General features: G+C 39.6%; 1 protein-coding gene across 1 annotated transcript in view; it reads right to left on the bottom strand.

Moving 5' to 3' along the window:
- The window catches only part of LOC128652466 (multidrug and toxin extrusion protein 2), a 450,289-nt gene that overhangs the window by 364,747 nt on the left and 69,214 nt on the right, over nt 1–16,328 (bottom strand). Inside the window, exon 8 of the mRNA XM_053705404.1 lies at nt 15,144–15,241. Coding sequence (XP_053561379.1) covers nt 15,144–15,241 — 98 coding nt within the window. The remainder of the gene's footprint in view (nt 1–15,143; nt 15,242–16,328) is intronic.

Raw genomic sequence — 16,328 nt, 5'->3', positions numbered from 1 at the left:
TCTGGAACTTCTGACAGACGTTTGTGTAACAAAATGGACAGAGCTGAGATCTGTCCCTTTAAAGAACTAGCGGATAAGCCCTTTTCTAAACCCTCTTGTAGAAAAGACAATATCCTAGGAATCCTAACCTTACTCCAAGAGTAACCTTTGGATTCGCACCAATATAGGTATTTACGCCATATTTTATGATAAATCTTTCTGGTAACAGGCTTCCTAGCCTGTATCAGGGTATCAATTACTGACTCAGAGAATCCACGTTTTGATAAAATCAAGCGTTCAATCTCCAGGCAGTCAGCTTCAGAGAAATTAGATTTTGATGTTTGAGAGGACCCTGAATCAGAAGGTCCTGTCTCAGAGGCAGAGACCAAGGTGGACAGGATGACATGTCCACTAGATCTGCATACCAGGTCCTGCGAGGCCACGCAGGCGCTATTAGAATTACTGATGCTCTCTCCTGTTTGATTCTGGCGATCAATCGAGGAAGCATCGGAAAGGGTGGAAACACATAAGCTCTCCCGAAGGTCCAAGGTGCTGTCAAAGCATCTACTAGGGCCGCTCCCGGATCCCTGGATCTGGACCCGTAACGAGGAAGCTTGGCGTTCTGTCGAGACGCCATGAGATCTATCTCTGGTTTGCCCCAACGTCGAAGTATTTGGGCAAAAACCTCCGGATGAAGTTCCCACTCCCCCGGATGAAAAGTCTGACGACTTAGAAAATCCGCCTCCCAGTTCTCCACTCCCGGAATGTGGATTGCTGAGAGATGGCAAGAGTGAGACTCTGCCCAACGAATTATCTTTGATACTTCCATCATCGCTAGGGAGCTTCTTGTTCCTCCTTGATGGTTGATGTAAGCTACAGTCGTGATGTTGTCCGACTGAAATCTGATGAACCCCCGAGTTGTTAACTGGGGCCAAGCCAGAAGAGCATTGAGAACTGCTCTCAATTCCAGAATGTTTATTGGCAGGAGACTCTCCTCCTGAGTCCATGATCCCTGAGCCTTCAGGGAATTCCAGACAGCGCCCCAACCTAACAGGCTGGCGTCTGTTGTTACAATTGTCCAATTTGGCCTGCTGAATGGCATCCCCTTGGACAGATGTGGCCGAGAAAGCCACCACAGAAGAGAATTTCTGGTCTCTTGATCCAGATTCAGAGTGGGGGACAAATCTGAGTAATCCCCATTCCACTGACTTAGCATGCACAATTGCAGCGGTCTGAGGTGTAGGCGTGCAAAGGGGACTATGTCCATTGCCGCTACCATTAAGCCGATCACCTCCATACATTGAGCCACTGACGGGTGTTGAATGGAATGAAGGACACGGCAGGCGTTTTGAAGTTTTGTTAACCTGTCTTCTGTCAGGTAAATCTTCATTTCTACAGAATCTATAAGAGTCCCCAAGAAGGGAACTGTTGTGAGTGGAACGAGAGAACTCTTCTTTTCGTTTACCTTCCACCCATGCGATCTTAGAAATGCCAGTACAAACTCTGTATGAGACTTGGCAGTTTGAAAGCTTGAGGCTTGAATCAGAATGTCGTCTAGGTATGGAGCTACCGAGATTCCTCGCGGTCTTAGCACCGCCAGAAGAGCCCCTAGAACCTTTGTGAAGATTCTTGGAGCCGTAGCCAACCCGAATGGAAGAGCTACAAACTGGTAATGCCTGTCTAGGAAGGCAAACCTTAGATACCGGAAATGATCTCTGTGAATCGGTATGTGAAGGTAAGCATCCTTTAAATCCACCGTGGTCATGTACTGACCCTTTTGGATCATGGGTAGGATTGTCCGAATAGTTTCCATTTTGAACGATGGAACTCTTAGGAATTTGTTTAGGATCTTTAAATCCAAGATTGGTCTGAAGGTTCCTTCTTTCTTGGGAACCACAAACAGATTTGAGTAAAACCCCTGTCCGTGTTCCGACCGCGGAACCGGATGGATCACTCCCATTAGTAAAAGATCTTGTACACAGCGTAGAAACGCCTCTTTCTTTATTTGGTTTGTTGACAACCTTGACAGATGGAATCTCCCTTTTGGAGGAGAGGATTTGAAGTCCAGAAGATATCCCTGAGATATGATCTCTAACGCCCAGGGATCCTGGACATCTCTTGCCCAAGCCTGGGCGAAGAGAGAAAGTCTGCCCCCCACTAGATCCATTCCCGGATCGGGGGCCCTCAATTCATGCTGTCTTAGGGGCAGCAGCAGGTTTTCTGGCCTGCTTGCCCTTGTTCCAGGACTGGTTAGGTCTTCAGCCTTGTCTGTAGCGAGCAACAGCTCCTTCCTGTTTTGGTGCAGAGGAAGTTGATGCTGCTCCTGTCTTGAAATTACGAAAGGAACGAAAATTAGACTGTCTAGCCTTCGGCTTGGCTCTGTCTTGAGGCAGGGCGTGGCCTTTACCTCCTGTAATGTCAGCGATAATTTCCTTCAAACCGGGCCCGAATAAGGTCTGCCCTTTGAAAGGTATGTTGAGTAACTTAGATTTAGAAGTAACATCAGCTGACCAGGATTTTAGCCACAGTGCTCTGCGTGCCTGAATGGCGAATCCGGAATTCTTAGCCGTAAGTTTAGTTAAATGTACAACGGCATCTGAAACAAATGAATTAGCTAGCTTAAGTGTTTTAAGCTTGTTTGAAATTTCCTCTATAGTTATTGAGTCAAGAGTCTCTTCCAGGGACTCGGACCAAAAGGCTGATGCGGCCGTGACAGACGCAATACATGCAAGAGGTTGCAATATAAAACCTTGTTGAACAAACATTTTCTTAAGGTAACCTTCTAATTTTTTATCCATTGGATCAGAAAAAGCACAGCTATCCTCCACCGGGATAGTGGTACGCTTAGCCAGCGTCGAAACCGCTCCCTCCACCTTAGGGATCGTCTGCCATAAGTCCCGTGTGGTGGCGTCTATTGGAAACATTTTTCTAAATACAGGAGGGGGGGAAAAGGGCACACCGGGCCTATCCCACTCCTTAGTAATTATCTCTGTAAGCCTCTTAGGTATAGGAAATACGTCAGTACTCGCCGGTACCGCATAGTATCTATCCAGCCTACATAATTTCTCTGGAATTGCAACGGTGTTACAATCATTCAGAGCCGCTAATACCTCCCCTAACAGTACGCGGAGGTTTTCAAGCTTAAACTTAAAATTAGAAATGTCTGAATCCACTCTAATGGGATCAGAACCGTCACCTGCAGATTGAAGCTCTCCGTCCTCATGTTCCGCATACTGTGACCCAGTATCTGACATGGCCCTAGTATTATCAGCGCACTCTGTTCTCACCCCAGAGTGGTCCCGCTTCCCTCTAAGTTCTGGTAATTTAGACAAAACCTCAGTCATAACATTAGCCATGTCCTGCAATGTGATTTGTAATGGCCGCCCTGAAGTACCCGGCGTTACAATATCACGCATCCCCCGAGCGGGAGATGCAGGTACTGACACGTGAGGGGAGTTAGTCTGCATAACTTTCCTCTCGTTGTCTGGTGAATGCTGTTCAATTTGTACAGATTGACTTTTATTTAAAGTAGCATCAATACAATTAGTACATAAATTTCTATTGGGCTCCACTTTGGCTTTAGCACATATAGCACAGAGATATTCCTCTGAGTCAGACATGTTTAACACACTAGCAAATAACCAGCAAACTTGGAAATACTTTTCAATTCACTTTTATAAATAGTATGAAAAAAAAAAAAAACGCACTGTGCCTTTAAGAAGCACAGAAGGATATGACAGTTGAGTACAATAAAACAGATAATTTTATGAAAACAAACTTTTTTCTCAGTAAAAATACAATTTTAGCAAAGGATTGCTCCCATTAGTAATGGATAACTAGCCCTTTAATAGCAGAAAAAAAGTACAGAATGTAACGTTTTTTATCACAGTCAAGCACAATCTCACAGGTCTGCTGTGAGTGATTACCTCCCTCAAAATAACTTTTGAAGACCCCTGAGCTCTGTAGAGATGAACCGGATCATGCAGGGAAGAAGAACAGACTTGTGACTGAATTTTTGATGCGTAGTAAAAGCGCCAAATTCAGCCCCTCCCCCTCACACACAACAGTGAGGGAGATCAGTAAACTGTCATAAATCAAACAAAATGCCCGCCAAGTGGATAAAACTAATGCCCAAATAAGTTTTCACCCAGTACCTCAGAAATATAAACGATTTCACATGCCAGCAAAAAACGTTTAACATCAATAAATGTATTTGTCATAAAAAGCCTGCTGCAAGCCGTTTTTACTGTAAAATAGGCTAAAGCTTTATGTAAACAGTATTATTTCAGTGAAATGCCATTCCCCAGAATACTGAAGTGAAAATATACATACATGACAGCCTGATACCAGTTGCTATTACTGCATTTAAGGCTGAACTTACTTTATATAGGTATTTGCAGTATTTTCTAGTCAATTCCATTCTCAGAAAATAATATGCTGCTACATACCTCTTTGCAGGTGAACCTGCCCGCTGTCCCCTGATCTGAAGTTTACCTCACTCCTCAGATGGCCGAGAACAGCAACATGATCTTAACTACTCCGGTTAAAATCATACAGAAAAACTCAGGTAGATTCTTCTTCAAATTCTCCCTGAGAAGGAACAACACACTCCGGTGCTGTTTTAAAATAACAAACTTTTGATTGAAGTTATAAAAACTAAGTAAAATCACCACAGTCCTCTCACACATCCTATCTATTAGTTGGGTGCAAGAGAATGACTGGGTGTGACGTAGAGGGGAGGAGCTATATAGCAGCTCTGCTGGGTGATCCTCTTGCACTTCCTGTTGGGGAGGAGTTAATATCCCAGAAGTAATGATGACCCGTGGACTGATCACACTTAACAGGAGAAAATAATGCGCAATATCTCCTAAACCAAACCGGCACAAACGTTAGTTTTTGCGGCACAAATCAGCACAAACGCAGCACAAACGAATGGTATATTTGTTTTTTAAATTGAATAACATGGGGTGCAAAGTGGGCGGAGTTTCAGCAAATATAATGCGCTATATCTCCGAAACCAAACCGGCACAAACGTTCGTTTTTGCGGCACAAACCAGCACAAACGCAGCACAAACAAATGGTATATTTGTTTTTAAAATTGCATACCATGGGGTGCAAAGTGGACGGGGTTTCATAAAAAATAATGCGCTATATCTCCGAAACCAAAACAGCACAAACGTTCATTTTTGCAGCACAAATCAGCACAAACGCAGCACAAACAAATGGTATATTTGTTTTCAAAATTGCATAACATGGGGTGCAAAGTGGGCGGAGTTTCAGCAAATATAATGCGCTATATCTCCGAAACGAAACCGGCACAAACGTTTGTTTTTGCGGCACAAACCAGCACAAACGCAGCACAAACAAATGGTATATTTGTTTTTAAAATTGCATAACATGGGGTGCAAAGTGGGCGGGGTTTCATAAAAAAATAATATACAATATCTCCTAAACCAAACCGGCACAAACGTTGGTTTTTGCGGCAAAAATCAGCACAAACGTAGCACAAACTAATGGTATATTTTAATTCAGTTTTTACAAACATGGGGTGCCAACTTCACATAGGTCAATGGGAGACAGACATAAAACTCATGTGTGGCATATGGCAAATTCTATTGGCCAAACAACGGATCCCATCAGAAGGAAGGTCAGAGTATTTAAATCAGAACAGTAATGGAATTAGCATCTTGATAAAGGCCCCTGGCGGCTGAAACGCGTAGAGACTGCTGACTCTGAACCCCCGCACTGATACCACTTCCAGCTGGTGAGATTTACCTCATATACCGGTTAGGACAGGTACATTGAGCTATATCCCATAATAGGAATAGTCTCTGCATGTATAATTCCTGTCCCATGATCCAGTATTACTAAATCACTAACCAGTCTGGAAAACAACCAAGAGAAAATAAGTGGAATAGCACTCGATACCGGACTATTCTATTGTTGCATAACAGACCACAGCTGACACCATAACCTGGAACCTCATTCAGAGAGTAGGACACACTCCTGAACAACCTTTTGGAAACACGACGGATCAGTCTGTTTGCCAATCTGCTAACAACATTCCGGGAGCGGACATTACAACAACATTCCGGAAGCGGACATTACAATAAGGTTACATTATAAAAGACTTAACACTGGTATTTATTATCACCTGCAAATATCTTTTGGATACATTAAGGTATCCGGTTCAACATTTGGGACTGATATTGAATGTATGTTATCAGAATACACATTGTATGATATGTGAGAATCTGTCCTTAAGGATATAAATCCAATACATTAATCCAATATATCTAACAAGCGTTTAGTCACATTGTGTATGTACATTGTGTATGGAAAGTGAAAAAGACACAATATACACTTACAATTTTATTTAAGATTTTAATTGTTTGGATGCCGGCATCATTCATAGGATAACTGTTTCTAATTATAGATCTTTTTTCATAATACCTTTTGATTTTAGACCCATTTTATGTATCAAATGTATTTACGATATTAAATTCGCTTTTATTGCCAAGCCGTTTTTTGGGAGGAATTTTATTCTGGAGATTGACTAAAACTAAGTCTGAGTAAAATATCCTCTGGATCATAGTACCCTGTATCGTATTTTATTTTATTTCATTCCATTTGATATTCATACACATATCTTTTGCAAGGTCAAATGTTTATTCACGATTAACACCATCATTACACTAACTATTTGACTATTCCACTAGGGTTATTGTGAAGGTTTTTACCTAAACGCCCACATTAGGGTTAAGTCGAATTTGTTAAATCTACCATTTAGGATTTACTATCAAATATTGAAACCCTATGATTAGGTTTTCATAACCTCTCAAATATCATAAATACACCGCTTCCCAATTTAGGTTGCATAGTGGTGCATACCTACATGTAAATTAAGTCATATTCATAAATTCATTTATGCTATCGGTAATTTAACTATTATTCTGAGCTTATTGACTCTGAGCTTTTTTAGCACTATCCCACCCCCCACACTCCAGTACATATCTTAGATGATTTTTTGAGGTTATATCATCTTCTCTGGGATCAGCTAAGAGTCTGAGTGTAGTATCTATGAATTAACCTATTCTTGTATTCTTTTCCCATTTGGCCAGATGTGGTAACTAACTCTTCCATTGCTGCTTTTTATCTTAGTTGAGAGCTTGTGAGTGAGTGCTGGACTTTTTCTGTGTGTTATATTAATGTATTATTTTTTTTTAATTTTCCCTGTTTGGGCCTTGCACCCAGGCCTGTCTAGGGTTAACTGCCTGTGACTCTGGTGACCGTGCAGCTTCCTGAGAGTGCTGGTTTGCACCCAGGGCTGTGCATGTTGCAGGGTCATAGGATGTGTACCCGGTCCGGCCTGAGAGTGCTGACCCCACCCGTGTTTTGTATATATATGTTTGGGGAGATTACATAAGCCTGTGCACCCTCCATTTTTTCACAGTTGTTTGATTGTGAGCCTGCATTGTGTGGCTGTTTAGGGACCCAGGTTTTTTGGAAGAGACCTTGACGAGGTACCTGGGCTTTTCCCATTTGGCCAGATGTGGTAACTAACTCTTCCATTGCTGCTTTTTATCTTAGTTGAGAGCTTGTGAATGAGTGCTGGATTCTTTCTGTGTGTTATATTAATATATATATATATATATATATTAATATATATATATATATATATATATATATATATATATATATATATATATATATATATATATATATATATATATTACAAACTACTACATTTATGTATTCTCTCCTTTACTTGTTAAAGGGACAGTCAAGTCCAAAAAAAACTTTAATTTTTCAAATAGGGCATGTAATTTTAAACAACTTTCCAATTTACTTTTATCAACAATTTTGCTATGTTCTCTTGGTATTCTAGTTGAAAGCAAACCTAGGAAGGCTCATATGATAATTTCTATGCCCTCGAAGGCCTCCTCTTTTTTATTTGCTTTTCACAACAGGGGAGAGCTAGCTCAAGTAGGCCATATAGATAACATTGTAATCATGCCTGTGGCAAGTGGCAGACACTGCACTAATTGGCTGAAATGCAAGTCAATAGATAATAACTAAAAGTCATGTGATTAGGGGCGGTCAGAAGATGCTTAGATACAAGTTAGTCACAGAAGTAAAAAGTGTATTAATATAACAGTGTTAGTTATGCAAAACTGGGGAATGGGTAATAAAGGGATTATCTAACTTTTTAAACAACAATTCTGGTGTTGACTGTCCCTTTAATCAGTGTTATTGCTGCTAATGAACTCAATTCCCACCAGTGAACTGGTCCTTTAATAAAAAATCATTCCAATATGTATTATTAATCTATTTAAATGGATTTTACCTTTTATTTATTTTTTACACTACATTTGTGCTTGCTGTCACATCTCTACAAGGAGGAGGAGGCTTTAGCAGGAAGGTTTATCTTAGCCTGAGCTTATAACACTTCTAGGGGAGTACAATTTGCTCAGGGCTACTTTTTCAAGAAAATAATTAATTTGCAGTTTTTTTACACAATCTTTTTCTTTTTATATTTACTTTGATTTAATATATTTGTTTTTACCAAAAGCATAATTTATGTAAGAACTTACCTGATAAATTAATTTCTTTCATATTCTCAAGAGTCCATGAGCTAGTGACGTATGGGATATACAATCCTACCAGGAGGGGCAAAGTTTCCCAAACCTCAAAATGCCTATAAATACCACACCCACAATTCAGTTTAATGAATAGCCAAGTAGTGGGGTGATAAAGAAAGGAGTAAAAAGCATCAACAAAGGAATTTGGAAATAATTGTGCTTTATACAAAAAAATCATAACCACCATAGAAAGGGTGGGCCTCATGGACTCTTGCTAATATGAAAGAAATTAATTTATCAGGTAAGTTCTTACATAAATTATGTTTTCTTTCATGTAATTGGCAAGAGTCCATGAGCTAGTGACATATGGGATAGAAATACCCAAGATGTGGAACTCCACGCAAGAGTCACTAGAGAGGGAGGGATAAAAATCAAAACAGCCATTTTTCACTGAAAAATTAATCCACAACCCAAAATATAAGTTTTATTCTCATAAATGAAAAGAAAAAACTTAAAACATAAGCAGAAGAATCAAACTGAAATAGCTGACTGAAGAACTTTTCTACCAAAAACTGCTTCCGAAGAAGCGAATACATCAAAACGGTAGAATTTAGCAAATGTATGCAAAGAAAACCAGGTTACGACTTTGCAAATCTGATCAACCGAAGCTCCATTCTTAAAAAGCCCACGAAGTGAAGACTGATCTAATAGAATGAGCTGTAGTTCTCTGAGGCGGGAATTAACCCAAACCCAAATAAGCTGAATGAATCAAAAGCTTTAACCATGAAGCCAAGGAAACGGCAGAGGCCTTCTGACCTTTCCTAGAACCATAAAAGAAAACAAATAGACTAGAAGTCTTCCTGAAATCTTTAGTAGCTTCAACATAATATTTCAAACTCTTTACCATATCCAAAGAATGTAAGGATTTCTCCAAAGAATTCTTAGGATTAGAACACAAGAAAAGGACAACAATTACTCAATTAATGTTGTTTAGAATTTCACAGCCTTAGGTAAGAATTTAAAAGAAGTCTGCAAAACCACCTAATCCTGATGAAAAATCAGAAAAGGAGATTCACAAGAAAGAGTAGATAACTCAGAAACTCTTCTAGCAGAAGAGATTGCCAAAAGGAACAACACTTTCCAAGAAAGTAGTTTAATGTCCAAAAAATACATAGGCTCAAATGGAGACGCCTGTAATGCCTTAAAAACCAAATTAAGACTCCAAGGAGGAGAGAATTAATTAATGACAGGCTTGATACAAACCAAAGCCTATACAAAACAGTGAATATCAGGAGGCTTTAGCAATCTTTCTGTAAAATAAGACAGAAAGAGCAGAGATTTGTCCCTTCAAGGAACTTGCAGACAAAACCTTATCCAAACCATCCTGAAGAAACTGCAAAATTCTAGGAATTCTAAAAGAATGTCAAAAGAATTTATGAGAAGAACACCATGAATATAAGTCTTCCAATCTCGATAATAAATCTTCCTAGAAACAGATGTATGCGCCTGTAACATAGAGTCAGAGAAACCTCTATGACTAAGCACTAGGCGTTCAATTTCCATACCTTCAAATTTAATGATTTGAAATCCTGATGGAAAAAACAGACCTTGAGACAGAAGATCCGACCTTAATAGAAGAGGCCAAGGTTGGCAACTGGACATCCGAACAAGATCCACATACCAAAACCTGTGAGGCCATGCTGGAGCTACCAGCAATACAAATGACTGTTCCATGATGATTTTGGATATCACTCTTGGAAGGAGAACTAGAGGCGGGAAAATATAAGCAGGTTGGCAACACCCAGGAAGTGTCAATGCATCCACTGCTTCCGTCTGAAGAACCCTGGACCTGGACAGGTATCTGGGAAGTTTCTTGTTTAGATGAGAAACCATCATATCTATTTCTAGAAGTCCCCACATCTGAACAATCTGAGAAAACACATCTGGATGGAGAGACCACTCCCCCGGATGTAAAGTCTGACGGCTGAGATAATCCGCTTCCCAATTGTCTACACCTGGTATATGTACCACAGAAATTAGACAAGAGCTGGATTCTGCCCAAGAAAGTATTCAAGATACTTCTTTCATAGCTTGAGGACTGTGAGTCCCACCCTGATGATTTACATATGCCACAGCTGTGATATTGTCTATCTGGGAACAAATGAACGGTTCTCTTTTCAACAGAGGCCAAGCCTGAAGAACCCTGAAAATGGCACGGAGTTTCAAAATATTAATTGGTAATTTCGCCTCTTGAGATTTCCAAACCCCTTGTGCTGTCAGAGATCCCCAATCTGAAAAAACTTGCATCTGTTGTGATCACAGTCCAGGATGGACGAACCAAAGAGGCCCCTAGAACTATACAATGGTGATCTAACCACCAAGTCAGAGATAATCGAATATTGGGATTTAAGGATATTATTTGTGATATCTTTGTATAATCCCAGCACCATTGATTCAGTTTCAAAGCTGGAGAGGTCTCACATGAAAATGAGCAAAGGGAAGTACGTCCGATACTGCAGTCATGAAACCTAAAACTTCCATGCACATAGCTACTGAAGGAAATAATAGAGACTGAAGGTTCCGACAAGCTGAAAACAATTTAAATTGTCTCTTGTCTGTTAAAGACAGAGTCATGGATACTGAATCTGACTGGAAACCTAAAAAGGTGACCCTTGGCTGAGGAATCAAGGAACTTTTTGGTAAATTGATCCTCCAACCAGGTCTATGAAGAAACAGTAGTTAATTCGTGTGAGATTCTGCAGAACTTAAAGACTGAGCAAGTACCAAGATATCGTCCAAATAAGGAAACATCACAACACTCCACTCTCTAATAACAGAGAGTAGGACACCGAGAATCTTGAAAACATTCCTAGAGCTGTCGCTAGGCCAAAACATAAGAGCAACAGATTGGTAATGCTTGTCTAAAAAAGAGAATCTCAGAAACTGAAAGCAATCTGAATGAATCAAAATATGAGGATATACATCCTGTAAGTCTATTGTGGGCACATAATGCCCTTGCTGAACAAAAGGCAGAATAGACCTTATAATCACCATTTTGAAAAATTGGTACTTTACATATTGATTCAAAAATTTTAAATTAAAAACTGATGTGAATGAATTTTCTTTCTTTGGAACAATGAATAGATTTGAATAAAAACCCAGACCCTGTTCGTGAAATGAAAGTGGCATGATTAACCCAGATAACTCCAGGCCTGAAACACACTTCAGGAAGCCTGAGCCTTTACTGGGTTTGCAGGAATGCGTGAGAGAAAAAAATCGTCTCACAATTGTCTCGTCTTACTCTGAATCCTATTCTGTACCCCTGAAAGACAATACTCTGAATCCAATGATCCAATGGTTTAGCTGCAAACATTGAGTTGATTTGTAACCCAATATAAAATGAATTAAATAGGCTGCTTTAGCCATCTTATAATGCCCCAAGTGCTGGCCTATCTATCTATCTAATTTCAAGTTTACAGACTTGAATTTTAGCCAATCAGTGCTGACTCCTAAGTAACTCCACAGGAATAAGCACAATGTTCTATATATTGCACATATGAACTAGCACTGTCTTGCTTAAAAAAACTGTCAAAATGCACTGAGATAAGTGGTGGCATTCAAGGGCTTAGAAATTAGCATATGAGCCTACTTTGGTTTAGCTTTCAACAAAGAATACCACCAAGAAAGAATACAAGAGAACAAAGAAAATTTGATGATAAAAGTAAATTGCAGTTGTTTAAAATTGCATGCCCTATCTGAATCATGATAGTTTTAATTTTGACTTTACTATCCCTTTTTTTAAAAGATAATTTTTGTTTATCTGTCGAAAGTTATATCTTAGTTACTTTTACTTTGGTGCCTTTCATTAGCCTGACTGGTAATTTTAATAGTTTACACTTTAATAGTGTTATTGCATAGAACATTCCATTCCATTCCTAAGAAAACATATCAGAAATAGCATTAGGAACTGGAAAAACCTCTCGAATAACCACAGGAGTTTTATAAACATAATTTAAACGTTTACTAGTTTAATATCAAGAGGACTAGTCTCCTCAATATCCAATAATGAACACTTCTTCAACAAAGAATGAATGTACTCAATTTTAAATAAATAACTAGATTTGTCAGTGTCAATATCTGAAGAAGGATCTTCTGAATCAGATAGATCCTCATCAGAGGAGGATAATTCAGTATGTTAACGGTCATTTGAAATTTCAACAACTTATGAGAAGTTTAAAAAGACCTTACATTTATTAGAAGGCAGGATGGCAGACAAAAGCCTTCTGAATAGAAACAGCAATAAATTGTTATAAATCCACAGGTATATTTTGTACATTAGATGTTTAAAGAATAACAACAGGCAATGTACTATTACTGATGGACACATTCTCTGCATGTAAAAGTTTATCATGACAACTTATTGCAAACCACAGCATTACAACAAATGTACTTAGCTTTGGAAGAACTGATATCAGTTTAGCAGGATTCCAACAGTGACTTCTGAGACAGGATCAGATTGAGACATCTTGCAAATGTAAGAGAATAAACAACATATAAAGCAAAATTATCAATTTACTTATATGTCATTTTCCGGAATGGGGGAAAAAAATGCAAACAGCATAGTCCTCTGATAGAGAGAAAAAAAAGGCAAGAGGCATATAGGAATGGGGTTTAAAATAATGAAAATATTTGGCGCCAAGTATGACGCATTATTGAACGCAACTTCGCGCCAAAAAAAATCTCGCACCAAAAATGATGCAATATAGTTTGGCATTTTGCGCCATCGCAAGCCTAATTCTGCCCGCAAATTTAAAAAGTCAGTCAATTTGAAAAAAGACTATACCCCAGGTAAGTAATAAGTTTTCCTAAAAAATGCAAAATGACAGTCTGCAAAAGGAAATATACTGAAACCTGAATCATGGCAAATATAAGTACAATACATATATTTAGAACTTTATATTAATGCTGTGATGGATACCTCGGCTACCCCGACTGGGTAGCTCCGCCAAAAGGGGTCCTGCTTCCTCCTTGCCGACTGCAGCTATGTAGCTGGCAAGTGACCACAGCCTGTAGCCACCCCTGATGCCCAACAGCACCAGTACTCAGGGTCCCACCCTGTGGCAGACTCCAGCTACCCCGACTGAGTAGCTTTGCCAGAGGGTCCTTCCTTTGCCTGCAACAGGCTGCTATGTAGCCCAGGAAAGTGATTTTAACTGGAGCCAACCCAAATAACTAGACACACTAGCATTCAGGTTAAACAGGAACCGATTTTATTGAAAACACACACTCCTTTTATACAGACAGCTCATCTTGATAAGACCCTGGACAATCCCACTATTTTCCCGCCATTCCCGCCCCTCCAGACTGACCGGCGCCTCCATAGGAGCCACAGTCCCACATAATCTCAATACCTAGGAGTGGCGGTTTCGGGGTGATCCCAGTGGAGCAGCGGCACTTCCAGGGTGTAATTTTAAAGCTCTCGGTCCACAGATTTCACAGTCCAATTCTTTACTGGGGACTGGAGTTACAGTCCGTTAAAGTTATGGGGTTAGGGGTGTCCAAAACCCCCGGTTCCCAAAGGAGATCCCCTCTGGCAATTCCCCCACCCCTTGTACTCCCCAGGGGCTTCTAATCCCCAAAAGAGTGGAGCTCTGGGGCACATGGTTGCTGGAGTGACCTGGGTTAAATTTAGCGGTGTGCTGATCTCCTGTTGCCAACCGGGAGTTTCAGGAGCCTGGCCAGCCTGAGAGGGGTTAGGCGGGTGTCCGTTGTGAGGCGGCTGACCGGGAGTTCCAGGAGCCCGGCCAGCCTAGGAGGGTTTTACTGGTCATAAACCAACTCTTCTCTGAACACAAAAACAAGCCAAAACAAAGCAAACAAACAGCTTCCAGAGATGGTGGTTGCTCTGAGGAGCCCAAAACCACTGAAAAACAACAGGGGTGAGGTTGTAGGGGGGTGGGGGATAGTCTTAGCCATCTGGTATCCGTGACAAATGCATAAAGTGCCGAACCATAGCTGAGGTGTCATAAGTAATAAAAACATACTTACCAAAAAGACACCCATCCACATATAGCAGATAGCCAAACCAGTACTGAAACAGTTATCAGTAGAGGTAATGGAATATGAGAGTATATCGTCGATTTGAAAAGGGAGGTAGGAGATGAATCTCTACGACCGATAACAGAGAACCTATGAAACAGATCTCCCGTGAGGAAAACCATTGCATTCAATAGGTGATACTCCCTTCACATCCCTCTGACATTCATTGTACTCTGAGAGGAACTGGGCTTCAAAATGCCGAGAAGAGCATATCAACGTAGAAATCTTAGCACAAACTTACTTCACCACCTCCATAGGAGGCAAAGTTTGTAAAACTGAATTGTGGGTGTGGTGAGGGGTGTATTTATAGGCATTATGAGGTTTGGGAAACTTTGCCCGTCCTGGTAGGATTGTATATCCCATACGTCACTAGCTCATGGACTCTTGCCAATTACATCAAAGAAAGCAGCACGGTTTAATATCCCTTTAATATCATTAAGAAAAATAGTACACAAGTTTTAATATGTGTATTAAACACCTCACCTCCCCATGTTTCAACATATAGATTTTTCCACCAAATGTATGCAAAGAGCAGAGTAGACATTGTGAACTGAGAAATAGTGTTTGCCCAGGCAGAACCCCTAATGGAAACAAATCAGGAAAATAAAAATATTTTTTTAAAAATTACATAGAATGAATAATAACAGTTCATGAGGATTCCTTTTTTTCTTGTAATTTAAAAAAAATATATGATAATGAATGTTCTATTAAATAACACTATTTATTAAAGTGTAAACTATTAAAATTACCAGTCAGGCTAATGAAAGGCACCAAAGTAAAAGTAACTAAGATATAACTTTCGACAGATAAACAAAAATTATCTTTAAAAAAAGGGATAGTAAAGTCAAAATTAAAACTATCATGATTCAGATAGGGCATGCAATTTTAAACAACTGCAATTTACTTTTATCATCAAATTTTCTTTGTTCTCTTGTATTCTTTCTTGGTGGTATTCTTTGTTGAAAGCTAAACCAAAGTAGGCTCATATGCTAATTTCTAAGCCCTTGAATGCCACCACTTATCTCAGTGCATTTTGACAGTTTTTTTAAGCAAGACAGTGCTAGTTCATATGTGCAATATATAGAACATTGTGCTTATTCCTGTGGAGTTACTTAGGAGTCAGCACTGATTGGCTAAAATTCAAGTCTGTAAACTTGAAATTAGATAGATAGATAGATAGATAGATAGATAGATAGATAGATAGATAGATAGATAGATAGGCCAGCACTTGGGGCATTATAAGATGGCTAAAGCAGCCTATTTAATTCATTTTATATTGGGTTACAAATCAACTCAATGTTTGCAGCTAAACCATATTCCAGCAATTTCTGCCAATGGTTCTGGTTGCCAATGATCTATATATTCATAATTAGTGTGTTCCCCTTTAAATCTCTTTTGCAAAAAATAATTAAATAAATAATAAATTATAACATCTTAATAACGTCTTTTAAATCGGTAAAAACATCTAGAGAGATATAAAAATGAATCCCATACCTGCTGCAGACACATTGCTCATATCTCCCATAATGACACACTGACGTACTATTGCAAGCAGAGTAACGTGCTACTGCAGTATTCCCACCTATGTCAAATGTGCCAGACCACAAACTAATGCTTATTCCCTCTCTCTCTTGTGACTCTGCAGGGAATTCTAACCTCAAGCTTAGA

This window comes from Bombina bombina, chromosome 3 (genome assembly GCF_027579735.1).
Source record: "Bombina bombina isolate aBomBom1 chromosome 3, aBomBom1.pri, whole genome shotgun sequence".
Taxonomy (NCBI): domain Eukaryota; kingdom Metazoa; phylum Chordata; class Amphibia; order Anura; family Bombinatoridae; genus Bombina; species Bombina bombina.
This window is presented reverse-complemented; position numbering and strand designations above follow the sequence as displayed.